The sequence below is a fragment of the Limulus polyphemus genome, unplaced genomic scaffold (genome assembly GCF_000517525.1).
Source record: "Limulus polyphemus unplaced genomic scaffold, Limulus_polyphemus-2.1.2 Scaffold1981, whole genome shotgun sequence".
Lineage (NCBI taxonomy): Eukaryota > Metazoa > Arthropoda > Merostomata > Xiphosura > Limulidae > Limulus > Limulus polyphemus.
This window is the reverse complement of record NW_013667591.1, coordinates 142,562-154,468: the sequence shown is the minus strand read 5'-3', so window position 1 is coordinate 154,468 and position 11,907 is coordinate 142,562. Positions and strand designations below refer to the sequence as shown.

Sequence of the window (11,907 nt, the reverse complement as noted above, 5' to 3'; positions counted from 1 at the left end):
CTATCGTGGTAAAGAGTAGCCAAGAGTTGGCGGTGGTGGTGATGATTAGCTGCCTTCCTCTAGTCTTACACTGCTAATTAGGGACGGCTAGCGCAGATAGCCCTCGTGTAGCTTTGCGCGAAATTCCAAAAACAAACAAACAAACAAGCACAATATGACATCATAATGCATAGCAAGTGTTCCCAATCGGTTTGACTGGGATGAACAAATTTTAGAATCATATGTTTGGCTGGCTGTATCACCTATTTTTCCAAATCATCTGACTAGAGGGTGATAAGGTAAATTACACGTCTTCAGCACTCCTAAAACTGTGCACATCTCACAGAATAATTGTCTGTTTAAATTAGTTCCATGGTATGTATTAATCTCTTTAGGGGTGCCAAGACATGCTATCCATTACTCTTTTAACACATCAACAATTGACTGTGACCATGGGTGTCCGCAGGAAGGGGCATTTGCCCGTTCACATTTCACAAAAAACTGCATGTATATGCTGTAAACTTAACTGTAGTTAAACTAAATATTTTTAGTAATTTTGACTAAAACTGTAAATTTGTGTTCGCTTTTAAGCCCACGTAATACATATTCTTTTCATCTGTTGATTACACTGCAAAAGCTGATTCCCTACATACATGTCTTGCTCCCCCCTTAAAATATTTCTGTGGATACCCATGACCGTGGCTAAATCTCAACCAACGAGTATGCCTCAGCCCACTTAGTGAAGTAATCGATTGATTGCTTTGCTTGATCTTGGAGACCATCAGTATCCAAGGCTCTTCTCTGGAAAGTAGAACCAATAGTTCTTTGTTGAAGTTTGGGTAGGATAGATAGTTGCGATCTTGACTGAAATAGTTTGGTTTAGCAAGCTCGGACCCAAAACCTTGTCTAGTGCCATTATATACGTGTTGTTTTAATGTTACGATAATTTATGAATAAAATCATCTCTGCAAATAAAACCATTTTTGCATTGCCTTGACAGATGTGATGGATGGTGTTTTTCATCACATACCATCAACTATACGAAAAAAAACTTAGATATCCATCAATAGATGGCAGCAACCAGCAAAGAGGAATGTGTACTCATAGATATCAGAGGTTTATTTCCTTTTCCCTATAATCGGCAAAAAGAAAAAATATTTATTGTCCATTTTTTAATGATAAGCTTTAAATATTTTTAATTATGTAGTTAATCCATTGGCATTATGAGTAACACTAGTGGTATAAAAAACTGCGATAATTATCTATAGTAAATATACCCAACGAATATTTTCTAAAGCATATATATGTAGGTGTCGCTCTCTAGCGGGTATTTATCAAACATTACGCTATTCAGCGTGCGATATTATTAATGTGGGTGTTAACAGTAACGTTAATAGTTTGTTCATTATAAGTATAATGTACAAGTTAGTTATGTTGGAGGTATGTTTAACGTATTTTGTTAAAATTAAGGTATTCTAATATACGTAGTAAATGTTTATAGGTGTGTATAATTGATTTTAAATCGATTCATCGACGATATTACGTAGTCATATTTCGTAAAAGTATTATGGCTATAAACTAATAAAGTATAATTCTACTTCTAGTGACTTAGTCATACTTAATAACCTATGTATGACGTTATAACTAGAGACTAGCCTTGGCAATAGCATTTGTATCGTACGCGTAATAAAGAATGCTATTATTAATATTATTATTACGCCTACAACACCACAGTTGAGTCACGTTACCCTATCACTGAGTATCAGTATCGGTTACTCTTGTTATTGTTAAGCCTAGTAAACCGTAAGACAACAATTTGAACAATTTTGTTGTTGTTGTTTTTTATAAATCGTATACTGATTGCATAAAATTTTTATTTTGTAATTTTAATAATAGGAATTCAGGAATATGCTCTCACCAAGTTCAGAATCAGAGTTTCATGATTTCTAGCATCATTTACATCTGAGTACTTGTGTGGGAAAGCCAATCTTCAAAAATTGTAGGCACATTCCTTCCATTTGGAATTTGAAAATGTATACTTGTAACAATATCTGAACAATAGAGTGACATTAACAGTTTTAATGTTTTGGGTAACATTTCATTTATATTTATAAAAGACATTTAAATGGTTCAATGAAGTGAAATTTTATCTTGTAAAGTTCTGAGTACTCTAAATTGTAATGAGAAAGAATGGTAATGGTACCACAGAAATGATAATCCAGTGTAGTAAAGAAAGTTTACATTGGAAAGATTACACTATTTATGAAAGATATACACAATTGAAAATAAATATGAAGTAAACTAGGACAAATATAGTTCCTCAGAAGTGTAACAGTAAATTCAGAATATCTTGTTTAATTATGAGATTCCTGTATCTATACAAAATTGTATGTCTGTGCAGCATGTAGTAACAGCTTAGAAGTTATATAAAGAAAAATATTTTATTAGTAGTTTTGAGTGTGTGTGTGAATAGCTGAGGTAGATGTGTTCATGGATATATACACATAAGTGATATTTAGTTTTACTGATATAAGTGGCCTTACAGTTTCCACACATAAAAGTAAATAATCCATGAATGAAGTAAAGTTGGGATGTGGTTTTTAGAGTAAAAAAAATCCTTAGTTCAGTGTGAAGGTTTATAGGTGACTGTAAGTTGATTTAGTTGCATTTGGGTGCAGTACTTGTATAGAAGTTTAGTGCACTGTTTTTTAAGCATCAAGCTTTGTTTGCTTAAGTAAGAAAGGCTTAAGTATAAAGGATAGGCGAATAACCTATTTGTTTTCTTCCAAAGTTGTATTATAAAAGTAAAAAGGATTAATGAAATTTTCACAAGTTGCTTTCTGAGTTGAAATAGACCGAAACATAACTGTGTTTATTAATAGGAAGATTAACTACCTATTTCAATGACAAGGAACCCACTTTGAGACTAATAATGGTTGGAGATGGCTTGAATAGGTAATGAAGAAAAACTTTAATACAAGTTTAATATAACAGCAAATGTACCTGATGATGACAAAACCTTGTCGAAACATTGTAAATTTGCTGTTATGTTAAACTTGTATTAAAGTTTTTCCTTCATTACCCATTCAAGCCAGCTCCAACCATTATTAAACTACCTATGTTAAATTTTATTTGTCACCTTCCTTTAGAGAAAGTTTAAGAACTTACAGGTACAGAAACTACTAAAAGGTTTCGTATTTAAAATGTTATCAATCAAGTATTTTAAATTTTATTTCTTATATTATTCCTAGATAATAAAAATGTAATGTATTAGTTAAATGTTTCAGATTTTTATTCAATCTCATTGTCACAGTATGGTGACAGTGAGAGAGATGTAGCTGTAGTGGCTATAACTTGTTGCAATTACAATGATACATTATGTAATATGTATTTAATTTGTTTGAGTATAATTGAACTATTATTTGTCTGTTGCTGAAATCTGGTTAGTAAGTTAAACAAAATTGTTTTATTCTTTTGTTTATAGATTGGGTTTTCATGACAACTAGAGACATGAAGTACTTTTTCTTATGAGTGTGTTACCATGTGTACCTGAGGTAAGCTGTTATGAAATAAGTGTATGATATCAGTTTCTGCAAGTTACACATGTGTATGTATAGGCTCAGAGAAAAACTTTTTTTTTACACAGCTGTCTGAAATTTTTAAATAAATTAATAGAACTTAGAAAACGACCTTAGAGTTTTGTTAAAAGAAAAGATAATTATTTTTATTTAAAGATGTGTTCATTAAATTGCTTTGATTGTTTTGCTAATATTAATTAAAGATTTTTAAACAGAAGTTCCTGATAAATATCATAATAAGATATGAAATATTATGACTTTCATTTTTAAACCGATGATTGAGTTTATTTTTCCAAAAAGGGTTTTTTTCATTTCTTAAGTTAAAAAATCTTGATTGTGAGTAATATATGAACCATGGACTGTTGAAACAGAAAATTAAGTAATATAAATTAATGAATTTATTTGCTGTGAATTTTAGTAAAATACAAAAACATGTTCCAATATATAGTTATTGGGTAAATGAAGTTTTTATGTGACATATATATATATATATATATATATATATATTTATTAGATGATTTATGCTAAGAAAAAGTAAATTTTATAACTATTGATAACAACAGTATAAAAGTAAATACATGAAAGTTATGAAAAACTTGGGAGAAAGAAATTATATTATCAGTTTTGATATTCTAATTAGCAAACTATTAGTAATAACTTAAATACAGTCTTAAATGAAATGCTTGGTTAAGAGTGCTGTAAATTTACATTATCTTATTAGAGATGGATATTAATGTGTCTGGTCAGTTATTATTTTCAGTAAATCATTTCAAACAAATACATGTATATTTTTTATTGAAAATCTTTTTATGCAGTACATTTGCTTAACATGTTAAAGACTGTAAAATAGACTTCATATAAATGTGTACATTGTTCTTTAGATTTTTAGGGAACTTTCCCTGTAGTTATTCCTATTGTTTTAAGAGATATGTAATATGAAACTTATAGATGACATCAGACAGTTTTTTTATTGCAGGGGTATGTTTTTCGAACTTGAATTTGAAGCACACGTGATCTGTGTGTATCAGAGACTTTGAGGCTGCATATCACTGTTTTTAAATCTGGCTGTGTAGTCTCTTTTTTCGTTTGCCATGTGTGTACTAGAATTCATTCTCAACATTCTATTGAAATTATAATTTTGTTTATTATTCAAATGTATGGAAGAGGGTTGGGGGGTATAAAACCTTTATAGGAGATGAATGAATGTAATTTAACTTAAGGTTTAGTAACAGCAGTAACTAATGTCACAATTAAAATCTTATATGTTATTGACTTAGCAAATTTGAAAAATAATTAATAATTTCCAATATTATGCATCCTGTTTCTCTGAAATTTGTATTGTAATCATTTTAATTATTATGCATCCCCTTTTCTGTTTTATAAATATTAAATGTCATAAACGATACCTTTTTATATTTAGCCTAAGTATATTGCCTCTGCCTTGCAAAGCTCTGTAGCTATTGACCACATTGTTGGCTTGAAGCATTAGTAGTGCAGTTTAATATGAATCGGTTATTATACAAGATATTACTTTCATTCAGCATGTATTTTAATAAACTAAGATAAATATTTAAGTCATAAAAGTTAAACTTGAAAATTTTCAACACCTGTGAAGGCACCTTGACATCATGAAGTTTTAACACCTAAACTGGAGATTATCTCATTCATTTGCCGTTTGCTTTTTTTAAATGTAACTCTATTTTTTTGCTGTTTGCCCCATTAAAGTACCAGAAATATTTTATTTTTTTGCTGTTTTCTCTGTTTCAAAAAATATACACACATTAAATCTAGATCTCATTGTTTAACCTTTCATTTCAAGTAAAATACAGATTAGAAGCATCTGTCATTTACAGTTTTATAAGATTTGTCTTGTCACACAGATGGTGGTGTGTAAACTTGTATGGAATTATTTATGTATTACCAAATTGCATGAAAAATTATATTAGGACTTGAAACTATTCTGAAAAATTTTAATTTTATCTTATTTATTTTGGGTTTCCATTTAGAATATGTAGTAATATTTCATCAGAATCTTTCTGCTTACCATGGAGAATCACCTGCTTTACTTCTATTGTAAAAGGAATTATGACCTACCAGCTTTGGTATTATACAAGTTATTAACTTTATGTTATTTGATTCAACATGCTGCTTCATGTAATCCGTGTGATTTTAAATTTATTTTAACTGGTGAGGCATCATTGACATTGTATCATTCCAGGGATATGCTTTTGGTTGTTTTTTTTTAAGCATTAATATATAGTGTGCTACAAAGTACTGCTGATTAAAATGGCTATATGGTTATTGGAATTTGATGATTGATTAGTAAACTGGATCATTAATCAATTACATTCAGATTACAGATTAAAGACATTTTAATATTTTATGGTATAGTTTGACAACTGAGTATTCCGAAAAGCAGTTTTAAGAAGTAAGAATGCATACAAGTATGTGAATTTGGATATTTGTATTTTACTTGTTATCTGTATGAAGGAAAATGTGTGGACTTGGTGTACTTAGATTTTTAAAATGGTTTTGATAAGGTGCTACACAAAAGGTGAATCAAAAACATCTCATTAGTAGGGCTTGTGGAAGGACTAATTAATTTGATTGTAGGATAGTTGAATGGGAGAAAGTAAACAGTTGTTAATGGGGTCCAATCAGACCGGATTCCTGTCACTAATAGAGTACCTCAAAGGTTAGTACTCGGACCTTGCATTTTTTTTTTACTTACACTAATGGGCATAATTAATAGAGTTTGCTGATGATATTAAACACTTGAGTTTTTATATCTATATCGAAGATGTTGAGGTATTACAAAATGACTTGGATCAGTTGGGAAGCTTTCCTTATAATGCATTGAATTATTATAATTTGAATTGCATGTTTAATATAGATGTGAAGCTGCTCAATAGCATATCTGAAAAAATGATCTTGAAATAATGGTGGATAAGTCAATCCTGTCATTGATGCTAATAGAATTTTAGGTTGTATTTAAAGACATACTGATTACAAATCACAACAAGTAATTCCTTCCTTACAAGTCACTAGTTAGGCCTTACTTTGAATACTCTTTACAATTTTGGTTTTCTTAGTTAAGAATATTGATTTATAGGAAATGTTCAAAGGAAGGCTACTACAATGATTCCTGGAATGGAGGTTTTTTTTCTTTTATAGGGATAGATTAAAATCTTTTATTTCATCTTAAGAAAAGACTGGTAAGAGATGACTTTATTATAGCTTACAAGGTTATCTGGGTATCAATAGAATAAATGCTTCTGATTTATTTGTGCTTTATTCTGATGTCTGAAGGTAAAAGGGCAAGAGGACATAGTATAAAATTTGGAAGAGAGAGGCTAGGCTCCATTCGAGACAATTTTATCTTTCTAATAAGTGATTGACTTATGGAATGAGTTGTCATGAGTTATAGGGTTTAAAAGTGATGTCACTGATTTTCTGGAAAGTAAAGCAGGGACAGAAATAAAATTACATTCACTCGAGAGAAAGCTATTGGGAAGATTACATTCCCTCATGTAAAGTTGTATTTCCTCATGAATTGTCTTTTCATTTAATCTATGCAATATGTTCACTTTCATTTGTTATAGCTAAAAGAATACAGATAGACCATACATTCTCAATCAGGAAAGCCAACTAAAAAAGATTAAATTCCTTGGAATGTGGAAATGTAATATTTCAATCCCTGTAATGAATGGTTTTAAATTTTTACTTTTCTCACAAGTGAATGGATATCTAGTGACATTTTTATGTGTCTGTTTCAAACTCTATTATACAACATAAATATGAGCATTATGTTTAGTAACAAAAAATGTTATTTAGTAGATAATGCATATTAATAAATTAAAATAGTGTCATTGTTATCTGTTATTTGTGTGCTTTTTTGTAAATCTAACTATTGAAAAATAGTTCTATTCATGATAATAGTTATAATTAAAACAAAGATCCTCAACTGGTATCAGCATCTCATAACTATGGTTTTTAGTGAACATATCACAGCTTTTGATTTTTCTGGTGGAAGTAGAATGAATTCTGATAACTGAATTGATGGGAGTAGGTTTAATTCTGAGAACTAAATTATAGGAAGTGGTGTTGTCAGAAAATTTAGATTAACCTGAGTGGAATGAAGTTAGCTCTTCACAGAGAATTAGTAATGCTGTGCTAATTATAGGATCACACTTACAAAAGCACAATTTATTTTGTTAATATCTGCGAATTATTACAAGCTTACACAATTTTGTTCATGTAAGCTTTTTAAAGCAATATGCGAACAAAAAATGAAGTCCGTTGATGATCAGTATATTATGTATGAAGCGATACAATTTGATTCCACATGTAAAACTTGAAAAAATTAGGAAATTGACTCCACTTTTCCAATAACATATCCTTGGGTTGAAATTATTTTAAGTCAAACTTTCTTCTTTGCAGTTACTTTCTGAACTTGCCAGTAAGCCCTCTAACCAATAAAAATCAAGCTACAAAATATTTTTGACAGTGAACACCTACTTTGAAGGTTATGTTGAAGTAATTTTAGTATTTAACATTTTTTATGCTCCCCTCTTTTTTGTTGAAAAAAAACTATAAGCGTCTATTTTTCATCTGTTTTAAGATATTCAATACTAAATACTAAAGCAAAGGTATTACATACTTTATAATCTGTTTTCGATGTTTCTTGAGACTTTGTGTGTATTTTGATGAAATCCAGAGTCTAATGACCTTTATTTCAAAGACTACAAACTTAAAATTAATGAAAATTTGTGTATGCTAGAATTAGTGTATCAAATAACTAAGAAAAACATAGACCTGTATCTTACAATGGCAAGACCTCCTATGCCATGAAGTCTTCTAGCTTCCATCAGGGGGCCTCAGCAAAACAATATGTGACCTACATTTGAAAACCCATGAATCAGTTAACAATTTTATTCAAAAGTTATCAGTATGAGAATAGCTTGGAGAAAGAAGATTTATAACTTTGAAGCTCCTGGACTGTAATCCATTTTAGGGAATCTGTATGAACCACTTGTTGAAAATCAGATTTTGTGTAAGAAAATTTGTAAAGTTCATCAATAATTAAAAGGAAGATGAATGATTGGGAAAGAAAAATTAGTAAAAATGGTGGTACATGTAATGTTAGTACAAATATCATTACATTCTAATTTGGTAGAAATAGTCTGTTCATAAAGATAAAATTAAAAAGCATTTATTTTTTTATGTATTGACCTGTTTGAAAAACAAATATATTTCTATACCTTGATTATATTAAATAAATATACTCTGTTCCTGGAGAAACTACTACTTTAAACTTTGAGTTCATGACCCAAATACAGGCCAAAAAGTCACAAAATCATATGTTGTTAAAGCATGAATTTAGTTAATAAATGTTTAAAGAAAATTTTCAAAAATTATACTAAATTATTTACCAGGGTTTGGCGAAAAGTTAGAAAAATACTGATTTAAAGTACTTGTGTATGAATTTATCAACAGATTTACAAATATAAAAAATACGATTTTAAAGGTGCCAAGTGCACTTTAAATATATATGTATATGTTCTTTATCAACGGTCTGAGATTTAACTCGACTTCCTTATGGACATGTTATTGTTTTGGAAATCCCTAGCTGGATTATATGTACGTTTCTGGCTATATATTTTGTCATAATCAAATGTATCAACTTGCCATAATAACAAACGTTAAAAGAAATATCTGCTTAGACAAACTCTTCTTTCTCTCTCTCCATTCTTGAACGTTTACTTACGAATTCGATCGTCCTGATATAATGTAGCAGACTGATACAAAACGTTTGGGGATAATGGTAATCACAGACACATATAATATTCAAGTTAATTGGAATGGTTATCTTTTGTATTGTGAATTTATATTTTCCTTTTGTAAGACTTCTTTGTTAAAGAACAAACAACAAGTTCGTGGAAGAATTTTAAAAAAGATACGAGGGAAGAAAATGTATTGTATAATTTTTTATCGATTATTAACTCGAAAGACGGAATTTATCTTTCCAGTGGGTCACGCTCAACGTCACCGTAATCTGTGTTATTATATATACATCTTAAACTTGGCACATGTATGCTTGTGTGTACGCTGTACGCATCGAGTTGATTGATCGATATTCTTGTTGTAGGTAAAGGTGTTGGCCGCCGGGTGGTGATAAATTCAAACATAAAGCGACTTTATGTTAATGACAGAAGTAAGCTCTTACTGTAAACATAATTTTATCAGCGTGTGTACACAGCATGTATCTAAGCTAGCACTGAGAGAGGGAATAATTGTTGTGTGACCTTTCATATTTACTTTTTTGTTTGCTTATTCGTGCTGAAATTCATGTCAAAAACATGCACTCATTGTGTTTGCTTATGCTATAGGTTTTGCAGAAAATTTTTTTTTTTACTAGTTCGTTATATTAGAAAATTACATGTATTTCCAGCATAGAATATTGTGCGTTTGTGTTTTGTATTTCGTGATTTGAATGATATACTATCATTGGTTAATAGACGCCAGCCCGGTTTACCCAAAGTTATAAGAGTGGGAGAAAATATATATATATATTTGCAGATAACCCTAGTCAACTATATGTGAAGCTTGTATGCTGCGTAAATTCACAATTTTGCTTTATGGTGAAAAACATCTGATAAACATTTGTTCTTTATTGACGAATTTTATGTACAATAAAGAAATATGGTTTACTTTCATCCCTTTTTACAGAAACATTTTACATAGGATAGTATATTTCATAATTTTCAATAGCAAAATAAAAAGATTCATAAAGTATTTAATCCAACAAGCAATTCATGAGGAACTATTAACAGCTTTGTATTCGGCCGAAAGTTGCAAAATTAAAATTTGCTACTGTGAATCCTGTTGCCGTAAAATCGCACTCCGCACTTTGGAAGCCATAAGTACATTATACCAGTGACTGTCACGTTCCACTATTCGATTAGGGTAGCCCAAAATTTGACGGTGTGTGTATTTCTCACTCATCTATCGGTTCAAAATGAAGGACGACTAGTGCAGATAGCTCTCGTGCAGCTCTGCCCGAAAAATGAACAAGCAGACAGTTATATTCTTGGCAGTGCTTCAGAACTGCTTCCAGCATTACCGATAAAAAAACTTATAACGGTCAGAAATTTGGGATTTTTCAGTAGAGTAATATGAATATACGAGTATATTGTGAAATGTATTTTTTCTTTTTAATAAATTCAAAACTTCACAAGCAAATTTCGCAACAACTTCTCGACATCGTTTTGGGATTTGGCAGTTTTGTACATAATTCATATAAATGACTAATGTCTTATGTTTTCTGTATGAAAAAGTAGTTTGTTAACTTCTCTGTTATCTACTTAAAGACGAACATATCAGTTGGGGCATGCGTAGTTTCTTGTGTAAACAGCATTCATTTATTTAAATTGTCTTATCAGCCCTGGTTAAATAACTATATATATGTAAAGTTCTCGTGCTTACAGTTTGTGGATCTATACAGCATGTAGGGTAAGAACAATAAACTCATTATATTAGGTAAATACTTGTGTGCGTCCTTGTTGCCACAGAAACGCGCTCTATATTTTGAGGTCTTGGTAGTGCTATCAGAATAACGTTCATATTTCACCATTTAATCAGACAGCAGTAGTCCGAGAGTTGACGGTGGATGCTGTTTACTAACTGCCTTCCCTCTAGTCTCCGTTAAGAATTAGTGGTGGTCCTGCACAGATAGCCCTTGTGTAACTTTACGCGAAAATTATTTAAAAACGAACTTCAAATTTCACTTATGAAATTGCCCTGACGTCTTTTAAGTTACGAACCGCCAATTTTTGCAAGATATATTGAAATGTTTGAAGATTCACCTCAAACTTAAACTTTTTTTTTCAGGCAACAATAATTTTGTTCTAGATTTAAAATGTGAATGTGTTGATTGCTCTATTGTTTCGGATGCTGTCTGGTGTCGCGTATATATTTGTCTTAAAATGGGGTCACATAAGAAAAACGTTTGGGAAGCGCTCTATCAGTTCAAAACAAGGGGTGGCTGACCACATGTAGCCTTTATGTAGCAATACAATAAAACGTGTTACATACACACATTACCGTGAGTAATATTTATTAACATGTTATCTTGTAATAAATCTGTCATCGTGTATTTTTAATCGTGTTTTTGGTGTGTGTATCTAAAACAACTTGCTATATTACAACCATAAAATACTCCACGTGGAAGTTTGGAGCTCGCTCGCTAGATGGCGAAAGCTAACTAGCCGAAAACTAGCAATTAATATTCAAATTCGATGACGAGGAACCCACTTTGAGACTAATAATGCTTGGAGACGGATTGAATGGG

General features: G+C 30.7%; 1 protein-coding gene across 3 annotated transcripts in view; it reads left to right on the top strand.

The window, feature by feature from the left end:
• Positions 1-1,324: 1,324 nt before the first annotated feature.
• LOC106465557 (serine/threonine-protein kinase D1-like) overlaps positions 1,325-11,907 on the top strand; it is a 97,625-nt gene continuing 87,042 nt past the window's right edge. Inside the window, exons 1-2 of one of the 3 annotated variants that reach the window (XM_022393478.1) lie at positions 1,325-1,419; positions 3,464-3,533. In XM_022393478.1, the coding sequence (XP_022249186.1) occupies positions 3,507-3,533 (27 nt within the window). In that variant the 5' untranslated portion in view covers positions 1,325-1,419; positions 3,464-3,506. The other 2 variants (XM_022393479.1, XM_022393480.1) reach the window with 2 other exon arrangements.